Here is a 26,432-nt window from a genome sequence, read left to right as displayed (position 1 = left end):
AATTATTATTTTTAGCTCCCCTAACAAAACATTCTGTCAGCGTTCCAAATACCATGCATGAAATCAATCAGAGACCAAGGCAGAATCATCCTTAAAGTTCCAATTTACCGTATTTTTCGCCCTATAAGACGCTCCGGAATATAAGACACACCCAATTTTAAAGGAGGAAAATCTAGAAAAAAAAGATTCTGAACCAAATACTGTAGTAAAATATTTTATATCAACTGTATAAAGTTAACAGCAGTTTAAGAACAATTTTATGTCAACCATGTAACATATTAAGAACTATCTTTACTCTCATTAACAGTCAGTAAAGTCAGTAAACAGTGAAAGTAACAAAAATAAGGCTGTAATGTTTTTATTCGAACCCCAAGAATTCCTCTTCTTCGCTGCTATCAGAAATGAGGAAGGACAGATCCACGCAGTCATTGTCATTGCTTTCTTCCTCACTGGTGTTTGCCTGCCCCATTTTTAGATGACCCAGGTGGCTACATTCGGCATATAAGACGCACCCAGATTTTCACCCTCTTTTTTGGAGTAAAAAAGTGAGTCTTATAGGGCAAAAAATACAGTAATCATACAGGCAAGTTGGCACTTCTGTGGAATTCCAACTCTGATTTTTCTTCCTGGAATTCCACCCAGTTGAAAGTTCATGATCTATCCCCACACCCCATAATCCATCACATGTTCCAATCATCTTCCACGCTGGCATCTACACCCCTCTGCTTCTACACCCCTCTGCTGATCTCACGGACATCACAAAGTCCCTGATGGATCCAAGAGAAGTTCTTCAAGCCGGGGACAAAAAATCCAGCCATCAGCTTGCAGTGATCCCCACCACCTGGAACAGCTGATCGGTGATATTCCGGGAAGCTGATCCAAGTGCCGATAGGCGGTGGCAGCAACAGGCGGTGGCAGTGATAGGCAATATTCTCTCCATAAGACACCCAGACATTTTCACCCACTTTTGGAGGAGGAAGTGCATCTTATAGTGCAAAAGATACAGTATATATATTTAAAATTCATTCCTTTTCTTTCTTATTCTTAGGTAGCTTTTCTATTTGGTTGATATATTGCTTTGGTGTTCTGTGTGCTGTTTTATTTTCTACATTTGATGGATGCACTATTTCATTTCTAAAAAAAAACTGTATCCTCAAAACAATTCAAATTAAACATGCACTAAAAATACTCTAATGTCTGTCTTCTTTCACTATATTTAGTAAATTGCTGAAAACTTTGTCCAAACATACTAATAGAGTCAAGATCTCCAATTCATAATACTGGGTTATTAATAAATTACCCTTTAATCAAGCAGTATTATTCATGACTACAATGAGACAGCTAATTTGAAACATGATGCTGGTACTTTTCTAGAGGGGATTTTGTTTTCAGTGTATTGAATAAATAGTCTCCTCTAATTAGCATGAAAATCATGTTTTCTGGCATTTTTAGTTACTTGCAGAGACAGAAAATGTATTCAACACGATTTGTTTAATTTATTATTGTATTTTTAGCCAGACGTTTTCTTCTGATATTCCTATTTCGAGCCATAGCTTACAGCAAACATGCTACTGTTTTGATATTGCACACAGTATTCAGTACTTTAGTACTAGTATTCAGTCTAGTTCTTTAATTGTTCAGATTGCTTTTTGTCACATACATTTTTCTCTTTAAGAATCTTCCATTATCTTTGCCACTTGTAAAATGCTCTATAAAAATAAATTACAAATCACTCTTTAACAGAGACTTGGTATGTGTTATTTTACTAATGATGGTACACTTGTTACCATAGAAATATCCACAGATGAACAAATGTTTATGTGATAATCTATTTATCTCAGGATGCCATAATTCAGTTATATTCACTCCCATATTCCACATAAAGTAAATTATATATTGTGGGGAAGAATGTGCAACTGGTTATTAGTAACTGGATTACTCTGAGTGCCATCTGTGAAATCATGGAGGTGAATTATGCTTCTCTGGAAAGCTGGTTCAGGAACCTGTAAAGGTTACAGATTTTCCTAGCAAGAGTTCTGTTCCCTACATGTACTACACCTGATTATGCACAGCTCCTGATGATACACCTCAAAGAAAAGGAAAGAAGGTATAATGGGACCAGGAGCTGCCTTGGATAGGCTGCATAGGCCTCTCAACAGAATGGGTTTTGGCTTACCTGATAGGCCCGATAAGCCATACTACTGTTGTTGCTACTCAGAAGTGCTGCTTTGTACTGTTCTCCACTCCAATGTCCTAGCCACATGAGCTTGGGGAATGGTGCAGTTGCCCCTGCCACTTAGTGCTCCCAAGGTTCTGTCACATGATTCAGGCATCTTTCTCCTATGTTAGTGGAGATAGCATCCATGCGTGGGCTATCCTCATGTCCCATCCAATATAACTGAGTCTGCAAAGCTTACGTCCCGCCTCTTCCTGCTGCTATACCTAGCTTTTTTAATGAAGACTATCATGCAGACAGGGAGGAGGAGACAACGTCTCGACGATACGGACCTGCGGTCTCGAAGTTCTGAGACCGCAGCCGATACTTTTGCCGCTGGGTGGTCCAATCGGACCTAAACCCGGTGAACAGGAAGAATACGTCTTGCTGATCTCATGGACATCACAAAGTCCCTGATGGATTCAAGAGAAGTTCTTCAAGCCGGCGACAAAAAATCCAGCCATTAGGCTGATAAAGTTGGGGCGGCTCCAAAATGGAAGGATACGGAAAGAGAAAGTATTTCCAGCTGGTGAGGAATTTTTGCCGTTTTAAAAGTGACTGCCTATAAAAAACTTAAAGTTAATTTAATTTGGAGAACAGAAGAAATAAGCGGCGGAATTAGATAGATCTGGAGGGCCCTTCGAACATCCAGAGTGTGCCATCTACATTCCAGATAGTGAACCAGATCCAGGCAAAAATTTGGTAAAACCAATTCTTGAGAGCGGTGGAAGATGGAATTCACCTTAGAGATGAACATCGGGTCCACTCTTAGGACCACATGGTTCAAATGAAAAGTACATAGATTTTGTCGCATCGAAAGAACTGCCAGATCCAAAATCCGTAGTGCAGATGTAATTGCCACTAAGAAGATTACCTTCTGCGACAAGTACAGAAGTGACGTATCTCTTAGCGGTTCAAAGGGGGCCTCCACGAGTGCTTGAAGAATGAGAGGCAATTCCCAAGATGGGTATCGATGGACTGTTGGGGGATGCAAATTTGTGGTCCCCCTCAAGAACCGTTTAATCAGTGGATCATGTGCTAGGGACATGCTGGCCACGGCGCACAATACTGATGAGAGAGCCACGATCTGCCTTCTAAGTATGTCAGGGGACAGTCCCGTGGTTAGACCGTTCTGGAGGAAATTGAGAATGTGGCAAGTCAGAGCCGGAGATGGAACAATGCCTTTGAGCCCGCACCAAGCATAAAAGGCTTTCCACGTGACATTGTCGATATAATTTGTAAAGGGCCTCCTGGCTGTTTGAAACGTCTTGATGACAGCCGGAGAGAGACCCTCTGCAGTCATTGATTGCCACTCAGCTCCAGGCAGTCAGTTTGATCCACTGCAAATCTGGATGAGATATGGCTCCCTGAATGAGCAATGTTCTGGCTGGAGGGATTCGCCATGGAGAAGCAACTGACAGTGATAGAAGGTCCCCAAAACATGGGTGGCGTGGCCAGTATAGTGCCAGGAGAATTAACATTTTTCTTTTTAAAAAAAAAAACAATTTTTATTTGTTTTTGAACAAGGACAAACATAAAAATAAAAATAACCATCTTCCATTACAAATTGTAGAAAGTGTGTCAGTTGGTTACAGTATTTCCATGCATCTCTTCCATAGTCACCACCTGCTTTTCTTATCAAATCACATATTTTAAATTCACCTATATTCATGTATATCACAATTATTATATCTCAACCTTAATTTGACTATAATTGTATTTATATCATTTTATATATAATATTCAAAATCTAGAATAAGATTATATGCTAACATTCCATTAAATCATCCTAAAATCATCCAATCACAATACATCTTTATAACATATTCTAGATAAAACTTTTAAACCTCCTCTCATAATCTTCATATGTTGTTTATATAAAATTTCATATTATCAAACTAATATATCTATATGTATTGTTATCATTATTAATCATTATTTAACTATAGCTATTGACTCTTCATTTTATACACACTACTAGTAAACTAAATTTAGCTTAATTTTTTATTATAGACTTTCATTGCATCAACCTGTATCTTTCCGGTAATAGTACAGTCTTATATCTCTTGCCATTTGTAGCAGTAATGTTCTAGTTACTTTCTTAATAAATCTTGTATAAACTTATCTTGGCAACATGTTATTCCTTTCATATCTCATAAAAACTTGAAACCCAACATCTGTTCTTTCCATCAGCTTATCTTTGGTTATCACTAGTGCTTCTGTCAAGATTTCTTTCATTTCTTCTTCTGTGCTTTGAAGTCTGGGGTAGAGTTCCAATTCATCTATCTCCCCTTTCCATATTCCGCTCTTGCCATTACCAAACATGCTCACTTTGTTCTCAGTATCCACAGTTTTCTTATATTTTTGCTCATTATTTTCTTCCATCTTTTGAACTCTGTCCTCCACTTTCTTCATTTGGTAAACATCCTCAGTTTCTCCATCAGATTTTTCTGTTTTGTATTCCATATTCTCCAATCTCTTTTCAATTCTCTCTGTCACAACTAATAGATTTTGAATTTCTCTAGGGAGAGGCCGAATTTCACTGTCTCCCTGACCCAGGCGTCCGACATCATTTCCTGGTGGCAATTACATCTGCACTACGGATTTTGGATCTGGCAGTTCTTTCGATGCGACAAAATCTATGTACTTTTCATTTGAACCATGTGGTCCTAAGAGTGAACCCGATGTTCATCCCTAAGGTGAATTCCATCTTCCACCGCTCTCAAGAATTGGTTTTACCAAATTTTTGCCTGGATCTGGTTCACTATCTGGAACGTAGATGGCACACTCTGGATGTTCGAAGGGCCCTCCAGATCTATCTATGCAGAACATCACCCTTTCGACACACAGAAGCATTGTTCATCTCATTTCAACCAGACACTATGGGCTGCAAGGCTTCATCTTCATTGTTGGGGCGATGGATCAGAGCCTGTATTTCAAAGGCTTATTCTTGCAGGCATAATCTCCTCCAGAGCATATTACGGCTCATTCCACACATAGCGCAGCCACTTCAGTGGCTTTGGCATGCGGGCCCCTCTACATGAGGTTTGCAGAGCGGCTACGTGGATGTCGCCGTCATTGTTTATTAGACATTACTGGATTGATAGCTACACGTCAGCTGATGCAGCATTTGGAAGGAGAGAATTACAGCAGGTCAGCGTTAGTCAGCGAGTTCTGTCCTGGACAGCATCCCACCCATAATATTTGGACAAGCTTTGGTATGTCCCACACATGGATGCTATCTCCACCAACATAGGAGAATGGGTGTTGGCTTACCGTTCTCTGGAAAGTTGGAGTTAGCATCCAGCTCCACCCTTTAGTGGTCCAGTCCGATGAGAATGGGGGAGATCGTTCCATCAGTCACACATCAGTCTGCATGATAGTCTTTTTTAAATTATTTTTAATTTTCAAAACAAACACAACAAAGAATCCTTTTTTACATACTGTAGAAATTGCATCAGTTGGTTACAAAAAACGTTCGTGCATCTGTTCCACAGTCATCAATCATAATTCATATTAACTCAAGTATTTTAACTCAGATATTTATAAATATTACCATCATCATACCTCCATTTTCATTTGACTACAATTATTTAAACGTCCTTCATCATAAACTATATCAAGATTTAAAACATAACCACATACTGGCATTTCATTTGCTATTCCTAAAATCCTCCAATAACACTGAATCCTTATGGCCTATTCTAGCTAAACATCCATAATATCTAGTAACAAAAAAATCTAATCCTCCTTACCAAATCACTGTTTACAATTTACACCCAGTTTCCTTATGTTGTACCCATACATATATTTTTTCCTTTGTATCATTATCCCTCCTTTATTTAACTGTATCCTGTATCATAACATTTTCCCCCCTAATCAAAATTTAACTAAATTTAACTTAGTTCTTTCTTATTAGCCTTTATATATAACCAAAAAGATTTCTAATCTTCCTTTCATGGGTACCATTCAAATATTCATATCCAATTATTACTTATCATAACAATACATATGTATATATTATTATCATTATCAATTATTTATTTGACTATATCTATTGTCACTAAATTTCACTAAGTTTAACTAGTTTTAAATTATGCACTTCCATCTATCAATCTGTATCTTTCCAATAGCAAAACAGTCTCATGTCTTCTGCCATTTGTGGTATCAGTCCTCTAATCATCTCCTTAATCAAATTTGTATGGACTCCTCTTAGCAACTCATTGCTTATTAAGTCTCTCATGTAATTTCGATGATTACGGACAACTAAACGTGAGTGCATGCTCCCCCTCCTTCCCCCCAACTTGGAAGCAAAGCTTGGAAAAAAACCAGGAGTGGAGATTTTGACTCCTTCCAGACAGCGATAAATGAAATGACTTATTACCCTGCAACTGAGCTGAAAACAGATTCCCTATCAAAATGGGAGTTTCAACCCAGACAGCAAGAAGGGATTTGGCCAGCATCCTTCACTTGCCAGCCACCGGAAATTGGGCAGCTTGTGAATGAAGCACCACCAGATTGGGTTTTTTTCCCCAGAGTATGGATGGATAAGATGCCACTGGGCACCTTCTTTGCCATTAACATGGGAAAATGCTCCAAGCCAGGAGAGGGCACCTACTTGGGCCATAACTCCTCCAAGCCAACAGAAGGATCCTTGGCACATAAACTCCCCTAGCCAGCCATCGTTGGTTGAGCTGCAACCTGTGAATCAGGCAATCCTGGGATGGGTCTTAAGCCCAGGTCATGGATGGGAGGAATGCCAGTGGGCACCTGCCCTCCCTCAGCAGATGGCACCATGGCAGAAAACTGGGCAGTGGCCAACCGAGGGATTGACCTCCACTGGTTTCAGTCTCCCCTGCAATGCCCCAAAAGGTTCTTTTCCCATCTTCATACAGAGAAGCAATCTCCAAAAGGGAAGAAGGGATTACCAAAGGGAGGGCTGCAAGATGGATGGCGGGAAAATGTGCATCTGCAATGCCCCAAAAGGTTCTTACCCTACCTTCCTACAGAGAAGCAATCTCCACAATGGAAGAAGGGTTTACCAAGGGGGAAGCTGCAAGATGGAGAGCAGTCCAATGTGATGAGGTGGTTCCAAAGTTTAGAGATGTAACTAGGTTCCTTTCCTCATGGGGGCCAATAAAATGCCACCATTGCTGTCAACCTGGCCACAAAACATCAGAGTGCTTGGCTCCAGCCCCAATGCCACAAACGTGCACACCAACTGCCACAGCGGTAAGAAGAAGGCCCCAGATGCCACCAGAAAAGAGTCATCTGGGCCACCAACCTCTGGAAGGGGATCCCCAACTTAAGGTGATGAAGTATCCTACCAAGGGGGAGGCCTCAGAGGGGGAAAAGCCCAAATGACCTCTGGAAGAGGATCCCCAACTTAAGGTGACAAAAAGTCCTACCAAAGGGGGGGGGCTCGGAGGAGAGAATTGCTGAAGAACAAACGTGTGTACCAATCGCCACTGTGGTAAAGAGAGGGCCCCAGATGCCACCACAGAAGAGTCATCTGGGCCAACAACCTCTGGAAGAGGATCCCCAACTTAAGGTGATGAAGTGTCCCACCATGGGGGAGGCCTCAGAGGAGGAAAAGGGCAAACAATCTCCAGAGGAGGATCCCCAACTTAAGGTGACAAAGAGTCCTACCAAGGGGGAAGCCTCGGAGGGGGAAAAGCCCAAACGACGTCTGGAAGAGGATCCCCAACTTAAGGTGATGAAGAGTCCTACCAAGGGGGAAGCCTCGGAGGGGGAAAAGCCAAAACGACCTCTGGAAGAGGATCCCCAACTAAAGGTGACAAAAAGTCCTACCAAAGGGGGGGGGGGGCCTCGGAGGAGGAAAACGGCCAGCCGTGGATGATTGAATCCAATAACCCAGAACCTACAGCACCTACAGCAGAGAGCCTTAACCGACCATGGGAAGAGGTCGCAATGGACTTCATTGTGGAACTCCCAGACAGCAGTGGGAATAAAGTAATCTGGACAGTTATTGATTTGGTTTCTAAGCAGGCACACTTCATTGCTTGCTCAGGATTGCCATCCGCAAAGAAATTAGCGGAAATGTTCGTGAAACACATTTATCACCTGCACAAATTGCCCAAGAGGATCATTTCAGGCCGCGGAGTCGAGTTTACAGCCAAGTTCGGGAGAGAGGTCCTGAGATCCATTGGGTCCACACAAGAACTGAGCTCAGAGGTTCATCCCAGCATGAACTGCGCAGCAGAGAGCACCAATGCAGTGGTGGAACAATACATCCGGTGTTTTGTGGACTATCAGAAAGACAACTGGTCGGACTTGCTACCCTTCGCCGAAGTGGCGTACAACGATGCAGTCTACAGCAGCACAGGATTAGCGGGTTTCCAGATTACCAGTGGCATGGAAATTGTTGCCATGCCTGAGTTGCCTGGAGAACCTCCTTCCTCCATGTCTTTGAATGAATGGATGGACACGCTAAAGAAAGGATGGGAGAATATGAAGAAGGCTCTAGCAGTTGTGGAAGAAGTCTACAAGAAGCAAGCTGATCAACACCGCTCGCTCCAAAACCCCTTCCTTTTGGGGGACAAAGATTTTGTATCTACAAAATACATAAGATTAGGAATGCCTAGTAAGGAATTGGGTCCAAAATTTCTAGGTCCATTCCCAATAGTGAAGATAGTTAACCCAGTTACAGTTTAACTCAGTCTGCCCAGAAGTCTAGGGAGAATCGACCCAGAATTTCATTATAGCTTGTTGAAACCAGTAACTGGGTCTAACATAAGAGCATCCACCCAAGCTCACGCTCCTCCTGTAGTGGTAGAAGGGGAAACACAATCTGAGGTTGAAAAAATTGTAGACTCCAGGCTGAATAGGGGTCGCTTACAGTACTTAGTGCACTGGAAGACCCTTGGTCTGAAGCTACTTGGGTGAACAGTGGGAACCTAAAAGTGGAGAAGTTAGTAAACAGTTCCATGAGAAGTTTCCCAATAAGTCAAAGGGTCCCCCTGGGGGGAAAAGAGGTGGTTAATTGTGTTATGTTAACTTTTATGTTATTCTCTTTTCAGGAAACGTTTTTCTTCTGAGGAGAGGCCGCCTGTCAGGCCTGTAGTTATGTTTCTTTTAGGATCTTTGGCCTGCCACACTTTCTATTATTTTCCTATGCTGTTTCATTAGTGTAGTCGTTGGGAGGGGGGAATAGAAAGGAGTAGGATGGTGGAATGTATTGTTGTGATTCTTTTCTAGAAGCTCAAGGTCATCTTTTGTCTCCGCACCTCGACACCTGACCTAATGGCTGGATTTTTTGTCCCCGGCTTGAAGAACTTCTCTTGGATCCATCAGGGACTTTGTGATGTCCGTGAGATCAGCAAGACGTATTCTTCCTGTTCACCATCTCTGCTGGATGGTTTAGGTCCGTTTGGACCACCCAGGGGCAAAAGTATTGACTGCAATCTCAGAGCATTGAGATCGCACAATTGACATTGTTCTTATGCCCTTTTTATATTTCTTTTTGCATCTTAAAATTCACTTGTAATTAAAACATTAAATGTTACTGGTTTTTTCGGGCATTTCATTTTCTTGCAATTGAATTTTGTTTTCAGTGGTCATTGCATTTAAGTGTCCTGAATAAATAAGATAATAATGAAATACATGTATCACAAAGTTTGGGAGTAAAGTGATGGGTGGCATCAGAATTTTTCACACAGTTGATATATGGGGAAAAGACTTGAAATAAATTATTTGCATCGATATGTACTGATGACAATTTTAAAGAAAACAAAAAATGTGTTTGCATAAATTGAAGAATTATTTCCCTGTGTTGTGATTGAGAGGTTATGTTGGGGGAGGAGGCGATGATAACTTACTCAATGGCTCAAGGGGGCGATTCTTTCAAAAAGGTTAAGAATCACTGAACTAGACCCTCCAAATCCCTGTCCTTTGCTGAAGGAGATTTGGTGGCCTGGACCGTTTCGAGATTAGCTATCTTCTGAGCCTTTAACAAAAGGGATCTGAACATGGAGGGCTTAAAAAATCCGGCCAAAGTTGTCTGATCTAAGTCAGATTCCTCATCCTCACAGAGTTTGGAGTCCCTCTGGGGATCATCTTCCTCCTCCCCAGATGACGATGTGTGATCCGATGATGGAGAAGGTTGCTCCTCAGAGGCAGGTGGCTCCCTCGCCTGTTCCTAGAACCTGACTTCCTAGCTCATTTTTGTCACCTCTGACACCAGATGTAGAGAGGAACTTCTATGTAGGCTGACCCTGACCTGTGCCATGTGGGGAGGCAGAGGAACTGGCTGCTCCCAGGCTGTCCATCCCTTCTGGGAGAGAGGGCTGCTAGATCTCTTCCAGGTCCCGTTCCCCTATCTCTGAATCATCACTGTCTGGGGATAAATCCCCTTCCAGGCAGGGGGTTTCAGCCTGGTCAGGAACTCCAAAGGGAAGGGAATATAGCACCACCTGAGCCAGGGCCTCTGCTCACTTTTCTGCCTTTTGTCAGAAAAGGCCTCTTGCAGGCCTTTTGTCTCCTAATATCTGCCCTCTGAGTAACCTTGGCCTTCCCCTTGCCCTTCCCTCCTTTTCTTGGAGAGGGAGGTGTTCTTGCTGGCCGGGCAAAGGGGGTCATCTGATAATGGAGAAGAAACCTCTCTGTCACCTCCTTCCATAATAGAAGCCAGCTGTGAAAGCTGGATGGGAATATTCTTGTCCCAAAGGCAGCCAACAATGATTGGGGATGAGAGAGACAAATGTAGGGGTGGCACGCCGAATTAAAAGGCACACCTGGGCCTGGGTTCTGGGCAGTTAGGATGTAAATGGCTTTACCCCACAGACAAGGCTCGCCTGGGCCTGTCTCTCAGCCCACGACAGGTGGCTCGCTTGGGCCCCTGCGCTGACTGCCTCATTGGTGTCCAAGAGGCAAGGCTTGGGCTCGGTTGGGACCTACCAGCCACCTGGGGGGAACTCCCTGGCTTAATATACTCTTCTTGATGAAAGCCTGTTTCCTTGGTGGTATTGGGAGGCAGCCGGTACGAAAGGGGCCTCTGATTAAAGTTCCGGCAGCCTCATGTAATTCAAAATGGCAACTCCCCAACCTGCCAAAAACAAAATGGCAGTTGGTGCTTTTGTGCCCTCTAAAACGGCGGCAAGCACTAAAACTCGCTCTCCAGGAAGATCTGTGGCTTCCTGGTCCCCTGGCACTAGACTTACAAGGGGCAATCTGCGGCTGCAGATGCCCCACCAAAGATTGTCTCTGCAATCACCTGCTGGAGCCAGTGCCATGCATCACTGCTCCACAAGGAGCCAAACCACCAGAGTGAAACTGAAGGGAAACGAAGGGAAATTGAAAAGACCTAAACTAAGAAAACCTAAGGAATAAAGGATAGTAGAGGGAAGGATTGTGAGGAAAACAAACTATCCAGCTATTTTTCAGGGGAGAGATCATTCTGCACGTCCAGTCCTGTTGGCAACTGAGTCACAAAGGATGGGTATAGCAGCAGGAAGAGGCGGGACTTAAGCTTTGCAGGCTCAATTCTATTGGATAGCACACGAGGATAACCCACACATGGATGCTATCTCCACTAACATAGGAGAAAGATGCCTGAATCATGTGACAGAACCTTGGGAGCACTAAGTAGCAGGGACAACTGCACCATTCTTCAAGCTCATGTGGCTAGGACATTGGAGTGGAGAACAGTACAAAGCAGCACTTCTGAGTGGCAGCAACAGTAGTATGGCTGACATAGAAGCTTGGGATGATGGCAGCTGCCTGAGACTGCTGAAAGGCCCCAGGCTATTCCAGGTCCAGCCTCAGCACTGCCTCCAAATCTCATTGTACAGGGCCAGGCTGGGGCAGTTGTGGCTTTGCACACCCTCAGTTCATATATGGTCTGTGCTGGGCCTCCTGCAACCACAAGGAACACTCTCACTCCACTTAACAAATCACACCACCATTTAACTACTATAACTGGAGCAACCAGGATTGCAATCATTAAGTGAAATGGTCATGTGGACATCTCAATTATTGCAATCATTTACAACTGCAATCTGGGCTCAATTTTGGTCATAGGTTGAGGATTACTTGCACTGTAACTCTAACTTCTTTATGATCATCCTGTAATTCCTCTGGTTTTGTATCAATGAGGTTCATCACTTCAAAGCAATTAGCATTTCCACCTCCTTCTAGCAATAATATAGTCCATGAACTATAATATAGATAAATGATAAATAGTGGTATCCTTCTTCACTATGGCCTAATTCACATACATGGATGGTTAATGAATTTGTTAATAGGGACTGGGTATACATAAGGATTGCTCTTCCAAAGGCTGCATTTGTCTGAAAAAAGAAGATCAATGATAAATGTTGGTTTTTTAAGAATTACCTTAGATCCCAGAGGGCACTGTTGATTCACAAGCTCATAACAAAGCTTGAGAGTTACAAGAGCACTCTTGGAAAAGCATTGGAAGAAATCAAGCCTTTGCACGGGCCTAGAAAAGCTTAAAGGCAGTGCTAGTTTCTAAGAATGCATTATTTGAGCATCAAAGAAATGGAGTGCTCTTTCCAACAGCATCCAAAGATTGGGAAAATAGAAAGCAATATAATGCTTTAACCCAAATGAAATTCAGATATGTCTTTCAGGAGAAAAGAAATACAGAACATCTATAGAGATGAGCCCTATTGTAAAGCAACTAATTCTACTGCTTGGCAAGTCAAACATGACATGAAGAAAAAGGTAGACCACTTTGAAATATGGTAGTTATGCAAAAACTGTTCTTTAGGTAAAAGGGTTCCAAAGCCTTTTTAAAGTCCAGAACTACAAGATAAAATGCAGAAGCTGCTCAGTCAGGTGCCTTCCTAATTTAGTGAATGAAAAAGAGGGAGAGGTGATGCAGTACAATCAGACATGCAAGATTCTGTTATTATTGCCAAACTCAATAAATGATGTTTCTGTGGAATCTATTTCATATCTTGTCTACTGAGTAGGGCTGATATATGACAAATAAAAACGCTGTCTTTCATGAAATTAAATGAATAAGATTAGTAAATCTAAATTGAAAAAGTTTCAGCATTGACATGGAGAACCTGAGAAAGAGACACAGCAATGTTAAAATCTTAATTAAACATTTCATCCGTGGCCTGGAAAGGAGGACAAAATAAGCCCTACAAAGATCCAAATGAAAATAGATGATCTGGATCAGCATTCCAGATGAATTTTTCTATGCTATATTAATATTGCAGAATCATGAGAATTCCCAGTAGGACAAGAAGATTTTAAACATGCTTGATATAATGCATGAAAGGCCCCACTCAGCTTCTGAGATAAGTACAATCTGTACAGCATCTACTTGCTCCCAAAGTGTTGTTCACAAACAGTATAAATGAACACATTGAGCTACTTTAGGAAAGCCTACTGTACAGGCTTCTCCAGAGAACAAAAAACAAAGATTATGTTCCATGTGAAGAAGGGTCTGCTACAACAATGCTGGCATTCTGAAAATGGGATCTTTAAGATCATAAGATGGAGCCAAAGGGAAGGAAGGATGGTGACCTAGGACCTGGGACCCTTCATGTATAAGAGAAATGATAAGAAGAATAAATCACGCAAAATAAAGTCAGCAAAGTGGAAATATTCCAGAACAACTGACAAGCCATGAGAAAGAATGTCCTACTGTTGTAGCAATCAAACACAGAAGAAGCTGAGTGACCATTGTCCCTAGGCTTGCCAGCGGATTAGGCTTCTGTTATCTACAATTTTTAGATTCTGAATAGGGGTAGTTCTCGACATGCTCACAATTCTGCACATTCATTGTTTTATTAATTTATAATATGACATACAAAAAAAAAAGCAAATATTAGGGAAATTAGATGCCCACAATTGAGCTCAAAATTTCTGTTGCTAAATAAGACATTTGTTAAGTGAATTTAACCCCATTTTATGGCCTTTCTTGCTAAAGTTGTTAAATTAATGACTGCAGTTGTTAAGTTAATGACACAGTTGTTAAGTGAATCTGGCTTTCCCATTGACTTTGTCAGAAAGTTGCAAAAAGTGATTACATGATCCTGGAATACTGCAACCATCATAAATGTGAGTCAGTTGCTAAGTGTCTAAATTTTGATCACATGGCCATAGGGATGCTGCAACAGTTGTAAGTGTGAAAAACGGTCAGAAGTCACTTTTTTCAGTGCAGTTGTAACTTTGAACAGTCACTAAATGAACTATTATAAGTTGAGGACTACTTGCAGACAGTTTAGGTATATAACCCTAAACTAGGTAAAGGGTTATAATGGGTAGCAAAAGGTTTCCTACACCATTCTACCTCTTATAATATTATTGGTTTCACTGAATAACTACAAGGCTGTAAACCTCTTCCCTCAGAAATCATAGTCACATGTGAAACTGTTGCACCTTTCTCAGTATTTATCTTTGTACATCTCTCTGTCATTTCACAGAGGGAATATTAGGAGATTGTCCCAAGCAACTACAGAGTTCAGACTGCTGGTCTACAAATGTTATTATATTAGGAACTCAGAGGATTTAGATCAGGAACTTTATGCTAATTTTTACTTATACCTAAATTCACTATTTAATTTCATTTTGATGTTGTCCTTCCAAGAGTTTAGAGCAACTTGTTATACATACAAGAATCCAATGAGATATGTTAGAAAGGATAATTGATTCAAGGTTGCCTACTGAATTGCAAATTTGAATCAAGATTTGTACTTGGGTTCCCCTTGTCCATTATTTTAATAAGTTTAGCCCACAAGTCTATTACTTTAATCATCCAGTAGCCTAAATTAATCATCATGATTAATGTAATCAAAATTTCTAAGAGGTGGATGATGCTGGGTGGGAAGAAGGACAGCAGGGTTCCAACAATCCCTCCTTTGAACTATCCCACATTATAGAGAACATACTGGCCAGCCCCACTGCAGTGATGCAATAAAGGATAGATTGTGGAGACTTCTGGTTGACATCACAGTGAGACTGGACATGAGGAGCAGGTCTCTGCACTCCTGGGCCAAGTTCCTGCTGTTGGTGGGCTCCAAAAGGAGCCAAAGCCATCCTGTAGGGGCAGAGAAGCAAAGAGTGGCACCCTGTGAGACCACGGAGAGTCACAATTCTCCTGCTGGACTCCGGGGTTTATTTTCCCTCTCAGCACTGACGAGAAGAGGCAGCCTAAGATGGCTGCCACGAAGCTGGGCAGCCAAAGAACACCTGTCTGGAACTAGGTGAGAGATTCTTTTTTATTTAAAATCTAAGCCCAAAAGGAAAAAATCCAGGAAAAGAAAGGCTCATAACTATTTGCTAAAGCAGCGAATAAGCACTTTGAGAAAAACTTCAGAATTGAAAGAAAAGAAGTAAGGGGAGAAAAGCAAAAAGAACTTTTAAAAATACAGAAAGTTGGACTTTTAAACTGAGCAGGTGTTGTTATGGAAAGACATTTTAAAAATACTGGAACTATCTACCTAAAAACTAACTTTGTTTCTATATTTTGATCTATTTGACTAAAACTGGTTAACATTGAAATCTGAACTGAGAGTGACATCTGCTGACGAATGGAAAGTGTAACATGTTGGAAAATTCTGACAAGGATATGTTTTATGTTCTATGACGTGACTACTGAAGTTTCAAATATGAAAATAAGGAAGATATTTTCATTAAAGAGACCCCTGAATGCTATGATACAAGATTGAATGCATGAAGGGGATTTAAGGAGGTTCTGGAAAGCTTTTGGGATTATCTAAAGAAACAGATTGATTAACTATAGAATACAAAAAATTGTGAACATTGAATTTCTTTTGGGGAGTGACTTTAGGCTTGAATATATTGTTTTTGGATTACTGGACAAGAGCGGGACTTATTAAAACAAGATGAGATGCTCCATCAGGAGGAAATGAATGGAACTTGGGAAGAAATGGTATCAATGTTTCAAAGCATCAAGAACATTCTGATAAGAAACCACATGGAGATTAAGAACTTAATGCATGGCATAGATAAAAACTGGGAAATATTATGCAGAGGACAATGAGTGATCAAGACGCCTAGGAAAAGGAGGAGTCAATTGAAAGAGCAGATGAAAAAGCAGAACAGATTAAGCAGCAAACAAAACAAGATGACAAAAAGGAGACAATAACAAAAACAACAATAACTGATGAAATAAACCAAGGGGAAAACATTTTAAGAGATTTAAAAAGGTAACCGGAGACACAGGAAGTAATTTTTGAAAGGGAGATAGGGGCATGGGTAGATATTTTTGAAGCTAGACAATGGAAAAGGGTAGAGATGGGAGAAATGTTTAAAATGAATAGCCAGGATGTAGATGCAGAAAAGGATAAGGATCCAAAAGAGGAATATAGTATGCAAGTTAAAAAATGAACTATTAAAGCTTTAAAGCGGGCAAGAGATAATGGATAGAAAGGATTCGTTTTTAAATATAATGGTGGCATGATTAAAAGTTAGACTAGGGATAGAAATAAGAGGGGGAATATTAGTATACACATTTTTATACAATAAGATAAAAGTAATAATAAGAGGAAAGACTAGAAATTGAATGATGGTATTATTATGTATGTTTAAAAAATATTGTGATTGGCATTGGAATAGCATATTGAAATATTGAACAATTAAATAATGAAAGTCTATAATTTAATACAAAAATGTGTATTAACACTAGAACTACATAAGCCTGAGGAATGAACAAATATGATTAATAACATTATTTTTATTTGTACTAAAATGTATGATACCCATGTGCCACAATGTTCACGCATTGCTATGGATATATTGTAAAATAAAATAAAAACTTGGGGGGAGGGCAAAGGATAGGCTGTGGGAACAATAATCATAGTAGCAACATACTTTCCTCACAACTCAAGGACAGGAGGAATTTTCACAGACAAGAGGAAGAGCCTATACTGGCTCTCCTTATAGACAAACATGCAACTCACTGTATCACATGCATCTACATTTAAAAATAACTTTTTTCATTTATAAACATATTACTTTTGTTTCATTTCAATAGGTGAAAAAGCAACTTTTACCCACATTTGTTTTTTTCCTAGAAAGAACCCCTGAAACATGCAGTTTGTCTACAGAAGTTTTATTTTCCTCCCAACGAAAGGTATGAGGTATGATAAAACTGCTGTATTCTCACTGTCATTGCTACAGTATTTTTAAAAGCTGCTATGGGAAGAAAGACAAAACCACAGATTCCTACATTCCTTTCAGTGAAAATAATCCTCTGCAATACTGACTGACGGTCTGCTTTGGGACTTTGTAGATGTTAACAGTTTTTCAGTGTTGGTGAATTGTTAACTTTCAGCTTAGCTAGCTGTATACTATACTAGTTGGGCCTATTGGAAATTGTAGTGCAGCAACATCAAGAAGGGCACAGAACCCCAGCTGGAATTTATATTACTAAAATAAAGGTTCTGACCAACCAAGGGTATCAAAACACATGTTCATTAAGGCATCAGTATTAATCATGCTGTTGAGAAAAGTTCTGAAAAGCTGTAGGATTCAGTTGCAGAGATGATTTAATCATTTAAGCACAAATTAGAATATAGCATTTACTTGAACAACCAGCTACAAAAACATCTTTATGTAAGTAAGAACTATAGAAATACAGCCCAATCCAAATTCCTGATTTACCTCATGATGCAGTTTGGCAAATCAGAAAGTTAAATAGCTTCAATGTCTTACGCAAGAGTATTTGATTTAATAATTGGCAAATGAATAACCAACGAATTTTTGGCAGAAAAATGTTCAATGCCAGAAGAGTGACCTTCTAAAATTTGGTCTTATTTTACCCAGGGCAAGTACTTTGAAGCAATGAACATTCTAGAATTGGATATGCTAGGAAATCTTTCAGTAAAACATGAATAATAAAAATTAAGTATAAATTACTTAGTAAAGCAGAAAAATTGAAGATATTTTCCTTATCATGCTAACTAAATCTATTAAACTTTCTCACTTGTTATTAATACTAGTGAAAAGTTGTAGATATTATGTATTACAGTACAGTTGAGTAGAATACCCTCAAAGATTGAAAAACGTCACTTTTCTCCATAATTCTTTTTTATGAAATTCTGAATAGCAAGAATATGCCTCTTACCAGTAAATATGATCTTTTGACACATGATCTTTTATGTGAGTCCATTTTATTCCCAAATCAAGAGATGCATAAAGCTTAAAATGAAAAAGAAGAAGAAAACATATTATTATTTCCTCCAAGAGCACAAGGTAAAAGCACAGGACTCTTCCAACTTTTCCCTTCAACAAGTTATGAAGTAGAGTGGAGAGAAGTGAATGGTTCAAACTTACCCAGTGAATTTTCATATCTGACAATGGACTTGATTTTGTCAAACGTCTTAATCATTACCCCACTTGGCTCTTTCATATTTTTAAGATGTTTAAAACATATTTAAAACTTTACGTAGTCTTACCCTTAATATTTTTTTGCCAAGGAATAAAGCATATACAAATTAGTACTGAAAGTTGAATTAATACCAGAGAGCCAAAAGTGTAAATAGCTTATGTATTTGTTACAGATTTTTTTAAATGCAGATTCATTTCAATATTAAGCAAACATGATTGAGAATGAGCCCTGTATTTAAATGATACTAAATATCATTTAAATGATATAAATGATCACAGTGCACAGCAACTGGTTCATATGCACCAATCAATCACTCAGTAAATGCAGGACCAACTAATGACATACAACTGCAAATAAATCATTGTTGTTAAATGTTGAGTTTAATGCCATTTATAATATGCTTTAATTCTATATGTGATTATTCATCTGTAACTGTTGAAAATGATATGCATGCAGATGTGATATGAAGTACTTTGGAAAGGTATCCTATATTGATTATATCACAGTATTTTATGTTGTAAAATAGTTTGATATTTCATACTGTTCCTTCAAGCTGTCCAGAACATATTTCAGATATATCAAAAGCAAAGAAACCCAACATTTTTAGTTATTTACCTGCCCCTCCTTGGTGTAAGCAAGCACCTTATCTTCCTGCTTTGGATGAAATATCAGTGTTTCCACAAAAAATTTAATGGGCTGCTTTTGAAAAGTAGCACCTTCATCTGTACTAATAAAAAGATTCTGGTCCAGGTCATTGTGGGAAGAACTTACAAGAATTATCTATAAAAGAAAAAAAACAAAGCAAACAAATCAGCCAAGTTCTAATACGATCTGGACGTATTTTTATTTAATTAAAAATGAAAAAGGAACTAAATAAGCAATGCCTTACGATCAATTGATTCCAAATAGATTAAAAGAGGTATTCTGCCAAGTATTCTGATAATCTTCTAAATTCTCACTGCTTATCTAAAGACTCCTAAAAATTGAAGCTTAGCAAAACTGCAGGAGATTTTCTAGCTAATCCCTAGAGGTTTTCACATAACTACAACTCTCACTTTTGTAAAAAGAAGCAACAAGTTTTATCACACAAACTAAGACATGCTCTTCTGCACTTCTAGTAAATGGGACTGCAGTCTAATAATAATCTGAGTTTTGGTCTACTTTGTATCAGAATCAGCAAAGAAGTCTTGGGAAGAGGAAGCAACTTAGAAAGTATCATGAAACTGGAAACTGGAAAAATATATCCATTCAACTTACCTTTCTAATACAGTCATGTATGCTAGGAAAATGAATATAACAAAACTCTATTACTTGTTATAAGCCTTGTAGAAGACTTGTGTGATGATGAGGAACCAAAGGGACCTTGAAAGGCAAAGAATTTACTGACCCAAGACCCAACATCAACCAAAGAAGAAAAGGAGCCTGTTATTACAGAAACATTAGCCCCAGATTCTATTCTAGATTCCACAATAAAAGCTTGAAGGTGCGACTATGATGGGCACCCATAGAGGAGACAAGCTGTGGCCAATGTCAAACACATATTGTGATGCAACTTTTGCCAAGTTCATACTTGTATTATGATGCTGAACCCAAATTTGTAAAGGATAGAACCTGCATTGTGACATCATGGAGGAGGCTGCTACACTGTGCTGTGGGCTTTCCAAAACTCCGGACGGGCTTGATCTTCCTAAAGGGTAAGGCTTTTATCGATCTCAAATCCACTTTTCTCTACCCCTCCCATGGCAGAGCAGGACTAAATATCTCAATCCACACTTTATTTTTTTCCCCTTTGCCTCTGACCGGCAACAACACGGAGCCGCTTCGCCCAAGGAGAGGCAGTCAGCTCGCTTCTTCTCTTCAGTGAGGAAGGAAAGACGTGCGCTGGCTGCTGAAGTGGTTCAACCAGGACTGGCCCATTGGGCGAGGAGGGGTGGGGATCCCTTCCATTCGGATTAACAGTTCCTCGTGGCGGTGCGTGAGCGGCAAAAGGGAAGCCAAAGAAAACGACCCAGTAAGGCTGCCTTTTTGAACAACTGGACTTGTTCACAGCCCTCTTCGCAACCCCACTTCCTTAGTCTCAGGGCAAAAGCAGGTGTCAGGCTGCAGGGAGACTCCTGACCCGACGCTCCCGTATTCTGAAGTTTCCTTTCCATCCCACACTTCTTCCACTAGCCAAGATCCTGACGATGTCAATAGCTTTTTCCAGAGAGAAAATGGAGATCTAGTGTCCTGTGATAAGCCTTTGTGGAGAGCAGATCAGTCCTCTTCCCTTCAGTCCCAAAAATTTTCGCCACCATTTCAGTGGGCATGGCTTGGTGGTGGGAGACATGTGGCTGAGTGTACATGAGCGATGTCAAGTTGGCCATGCCCACTCAGTCACATGTCCCCCACCTAGCCACGCCCACAGAACCAGTAGTAAAAAAAATTAAAACCCACCACTGCCTTCTGGGATTTGAACCCAGGCTACTTACATACAGGGACGTGCGGTCAGGGGAGGCAGGGGAGGCAGAGCCTCACCTTTCTTCATGAAATAATAGTATATAATATTATATACTATATATATATAATAATAATATTATATACATCTGTCCGGCCGCACCCGGGAGCTGCGGAGGCAGAAATGTTGTCGGCGCTCCCGGATGACGAAGGCATGAAAGCGACTGGGTCAAGGCAGTCCGGCGACTGGCGCCGAGGCAGTCTGGCGGGCGAGCGACCGAGGATCAGGCTGCCTCGCTCGCTCTTTCGTCCACCCGGACCGCCTCGGTGTCGCTCTGGCTACCTCCATCCGGCCGCGCCCGGGAGCTGCGGAGGCAGAAATGTTGTTGGCGCTCCCGGATGACGAAGCCACGAAAGCGACTGGGGAACGACAAGAACCTTCCTGCCTCTGCTGGATTTCATGCAGTCGCGAGGAGCGCGCAAAGTCCAGCAGAGGCAGGAAGGTTCTCGTCGTTCCCCAGTCACTTTCGAGGACTGCGGAGCGCGAGCCGGCGGAGCACGCTCAGGAAGGCGGGGAATGGGATCATGTGCGCTGGAGGTTGAGGCAGCCTCAGCCTCCAGCACACGTGGTCCCATTCCCCGCCTTCCTGATGACGTCACCAGCCTCACCAGCCATACATCTCACCGCACGTCACTGCTTACATATTAAATAGATGTATTAACCTCTAAGACCCAGGCTCTCCTTGCCTTGTTGGCTATATCAGGGGGGAGATTTTTCATCAGGACAACCTGATCTACCCAAATATGGAACGGAGCATACTGCTTCCGCTTTCGTCTTTCAGCCCCAATCCATAAATTTAACACAAAAATTAGTTTTTCACAAAAGCAACTGTCTGTGAAGGCTCCTGGATTGGGACTGAAAGGCAAAAGCGGAAGCAGTATGCTCCATCCCATATTAAGGTAGACCAGGTTGCCCTGATAAAAAACACATAGGGTCTCATGTATGTAACACCTGGAATTTTTCTGCTTCGACTACCTTGCCCAAAACTAGCAAGTCCAAACCTTTTTTTTAAATTTAGCACTGTTGAGTCAGTTTTGACTTCTGGCAATTACCTGAACTAGTCCCTACAATTTTCTTAGCAAAATTTCAAAAGTGGCTTGCCATTGTCTCCTTCCTAGGACTGAAAGAGTGTGATTGGCCCAAGTCATTCAACTGGCCTCATGCCTAAGGTAGGACTAGAATGTATAGTTTTTCTGTTTCTAGCCTAGTGTTTTAATCACCACACAGAAGTGCATCTCTAGTTCAAACTTGACCCAGTCAAACATGAAGGTATCTAAGATTAGTTTCTTTACAAAGCTTATGAACCACTGCCTCCTTCAACTCCTAGTGAAAGTTGCATTAATGGCTGAGCGCAAATCTCAGGAGAGCCAAGATGGACTGCCATCGATTTACTAGGCTCTGTAATCTACTGGGCTGTGGCTGCTGATATTGGAAAGCGAAGAAAAGCAGCTCTGAAATAATCCTCATTACCTGCTGAGAGGGCAACCTTGCTGAGGCACTCTAAAAGATAGGCTGAGGAAATAGCATTTTTTATATCCACATGTTTTCCTCCCATCCCAACACTCTTGCTGCACTCCGGACCCTAAAGGAAAGCTAATCTACAGAGAGAAAAAGTCCAGAACAACAGAGGGGAAAACAAAGGACTTTAAAATGTCAAGGGAGCAAAAGGGGTTCTCTAAATGAATGTTTCCATAAGACACATCAGGGGGTGTTTGGCTTAGAGTGGTTGCCTGTTCCTATTACTTGGCAGTTTCTAAATGGCTTTTTTTCCCCTTTTTAATCTGCAGAATGACTTTCAAATGTATTATGCCTGCTTCCCAATCACAAAGAATTTTCTGGAATGTGATACATAACATCTCTTTTTATCTGTGGGAAAAAAGAGCAAGGTGAGCGAAAGAGGGAAGTTTGTGAAATGGCTAATTAAATCTCTTTCTGTATGGAAGCCAGAGCTAAAAGTGGCAACTTGGATGGTTTTAAATTAAGGACTGAATAAATCTGTCATCAAAAGCTTTGTATGCTTTCATCAAGGTTCCATTACAGAATAAGCAAGCTCTCAGACAGAAATAGATGGGGAACATAGAGAAATGAAAAAGCCTACACATACATGGGAATAATATATGTACATGTATTGTTTAAATAAGGACTTTACCAATTATACAAAATTTACTATTTGTACATTTACATCTACTGTATAATCCAAAGTTGCATCTTCACTATATACCCAGTTTGCTATGTCTTTATATTTGGATGTTTATTTTAGTAGCCATAAATATATATAAGGCAGAAAAGTAGTAAAATATTCCAAGTGCTTCCAAAAGGGTGATTTAAAGCCATGCCTGCAACCTCCTCCACAGATTTTAGGGTACTATGGATTAACAAATTATTATCAGATAAAAATCTGTTCAATTCAGTGTTTTAGGATCCATTAAGCTTCCATTACAACAAATGCAAATGAGAGTCTGATTTTCTTTTCTTGATCCTATTATTTGCTATGGTAAATCTGAAAGTCAAGACAAGACTATTAAATACCTGGGGAAAGGCTTCTGTCATCAATGGGGTAGTTCAAAAGATTCCAGCACACTATGTCACATGAGACTGATCTTAATCTAACAATTTCCTCTTTATTTTCTTCACTTCTTTGTAACTTTCTTAATTGTACCATGTTATTTAACAAATTTGAAATTATCTGTGATCCTTTTCATTGGAAGATCTCCACAAGTTGGCTCCAATTCAGTCTTGGCTTCCTAAGCAGACTGTTACTGTGCCCAACCACTCTGGCTCCCTGACATTTTCCCACACTCCTCATGATAATATGAAACCTATCCTTTTAGTTACAGCTTTCCTCTCTGCACGGTCATACAATTTCTACATTTTTTCCACTTAATAATTTATAATGTAGTTCTTTTCCATAACCTTTGCTCTTTCTCCTGTTTCCCTGCTTAATGACAAGGAAAATAATGTTTGGTAATATTATTATACTAAATCTACATTACTATAAATAAATGAAAATCTTCTTTAACTTTATGTTTCCCAAACTGACTGCAGGCAGTCCTGTTGCAATTTATTTCTTTGTTTGCTTATTCAATTTAAATAACTACAAAAAGTGATGCTGGGCAACATATAATTCTGATGCATAAAAACAAGAAATTAGAAAATAAACACCTGGATTAGAAAAGAGAAAAGCAGAGTAACAGAATGAAAGAAATAATACCAATAACATTAAAAGATCCCTTTTTAAGCTAAAAAGCAGACAGAGTAAAAGAAGAAATTCAGTATCCCATACTTCTCCATTAAGCTCTTAGCGGCTTGTGGAAATGTGAAGAATTTTAATTAGGAAAATAATACTGAGGAGGCAAACATGTGCTCTTTTCCTCAGATTGTTCTCTAAAGCTAATCTGTCTGAATAGTTTTTAAATGTTAAAAAGAGCATTGGAAAAGTTCTTTTACAATCCCATCTAATCCAACAAACTCTCCACCCAAGTCCACATGAGAATGTCAGACTTAGTGTCAGATATCTCAAAACATCACCTATAGTGCTATTTTTCTCTGCCCAAACATACTAGTTGTGATGCATCCATGGCTGCCTAGGCAGAGTTGACGTTCTGAGCTTTTCCTGACTGGGCAACCTCAGCATGGTCAAGCTCTGAAAAGCTCCAGGACAAGAAACATGCTACATCATGTCTGGGACTTGCCCAATTGTCATACACAATATACCAACCACATTATCCCAACAACATACAACTACATTAGCCAACTATCTACATTACCCAGCAGCCTAAAACAACAGAGGTCTCAAAATGAAATTGTGCTTGAAGATGTATCTAATCAGTGAGATAGAACTCCATATATTATACATTCACACCATCTCCTCCCCTACGGACATATCCTGCTTCATCTTGAAGTAATCCTAGTTAGGAGGGCTGAATCCCCTCCTTTTGTCAAACCTGGTTAATTGCTGTCAAAACATCTAACAGACCTGGATGAAAGTACTGATCACTGACCTGACAGTAAAAAGATCTTTAAATTGAAGGATCTTTGCTATTGTTAGGAATGTAAGCTAACAGTTGGGTTAGCAATATATAAACCAGGATGGTAGTACTGTAGCTTTAAGTACTGCTGTAATGTGATTGGTTGCTGTTACCTCAAGCAGCCATAAGAGGGAGCCAGAATGACTGTTAGCTCTCTGTTGTTAGACACTGATCGGTGTATTGTGAAGTACTGTTTTTTTGCTACTGTTAGCTACTTTGTGTGCTGAACTGATTATATGATACTGGACTGTGTTTGAAGGATTATTCCTTAACTGAGAACATTGATAACTGACTGACTGAACCGTGCATGACTTGGACTGTAAAATGAACTCTGAATACCTCTATATTTTCACATAGTAAACTACTATAATTTATACTATTCAGTGTCCCTGTATGCTGTTTTGTGCGTGTTCTTCCATACCACTCACATTACGCTTCTCTGCACACTCACTCTCCTAACGGGGAGCTTACTTACTTAACAGCTATCATTAGGACTTCCTTAGTTACATTGCAACCTTATATTTTCTTGACTATTTCTGTGATAAGTACTATAACCTTTTACTAATGATCAAGCTTCAAAAGCACTAACGATTCTTTTGTCTTGAACTAAGAAGCATTCATTACATTCCAAACTCGAGCTTCAGGCATCTTTCACGCCAACTGATCTTCAAATGTCATCTGAAACAACTGATTGACAAATAAGCCAAACTACCAGGCATTATCAATATGTTTTCAGCTTTGGTCACTCCATTTAACAGCAGTCTATAATTTCTCACATTCCTTCAAGCATGCTTGATAGTCTCATCCTAACAAAACTTTAATTATTGTCTGACTTGGGTACTAAAACAAGGATGACACACAAAGAAAGCCAGGAAGTATTGCAATTTTAGAAATGCCCCATTCCATCCTAACAAAGAGGGCAGTGTACTCAGAACAGGAAATGGAAACGAGGTTTTTTTCAAAAGCTACAAGTGAAGAATGAAGAGTTTTTGTCAGATTCAACATTTACAAAAATGACTTAATCTATAGTTAATTATAGCACCAACCACCTATGTCTTCCAGCATTCCAGAAGCAAAGTGTTTCACATCAGCAAGAACAAAAATACAATATGTCATGTGCTGGAATTAGTGTAAGGACTTTACAAGAAACCAGGTCCAATGCATGAACAAGGAGCCTATAGTCTACTAGGTAGACTATCTAGTAGTAGCCTACTAGTGCTTCATCACACTATAATATCACATGGGGTAGTGCAAGGTTTCTATGAAGGAAGAAACTATAAAGGTCAATAGCATAAAATGTACATCTAGTTATATCTATCTAGCAGGAAAGGAGAAAGGGAG

The 26,432-nt window shown here is 40.2% G+C and overlaps 1 protein-coding gene across 1 annotated transcript in view; it reads right to left on the bottom strand.

Annotated features, from left to right (window-relative positions):
* The window catches only part of SORCS2 (sortilin related VPS10 domain containing receptor 2), a 131,375-nt gene that overhangs the window by 72,028 nt on the left and 32,915 nt on the right, over positions 1-26,432 (bottom strand). Inside the window, exons 4-5 of the mRNA XM_081950077.1 lie at positions 19,182-19,346; positions 18,303-18,376 (exon numbers count right to left, since the gene is read on the bottom strand). Of these exons, the coding sequence (XP_081806203.1) occupies positions 18,303-18,376; positions 19,182-19,346 (239 nt within the window). The remainder of the gene's footprint in view (positions 1-18,302; positions 18,377-19,181; positions 19,347-26,432) is intronic.

The sequence above is a fragment of the Natrix helvetica genome, assembly GCF_964273705.1.
Source record: "Natrix helvetica genome assembly, chromosome: 4".
Lineage (NCBI taxonomy): Eukaryota > Metazoa > Chordata > Lepidosauria > Squamata > Natricidae > Natrix > Natrix helvetica.
The sequence above is the reverse complement of the archived record's forward strand: the minus strand, read 5'-3'. Positions and strand labels throughout refer to the sequence as shown.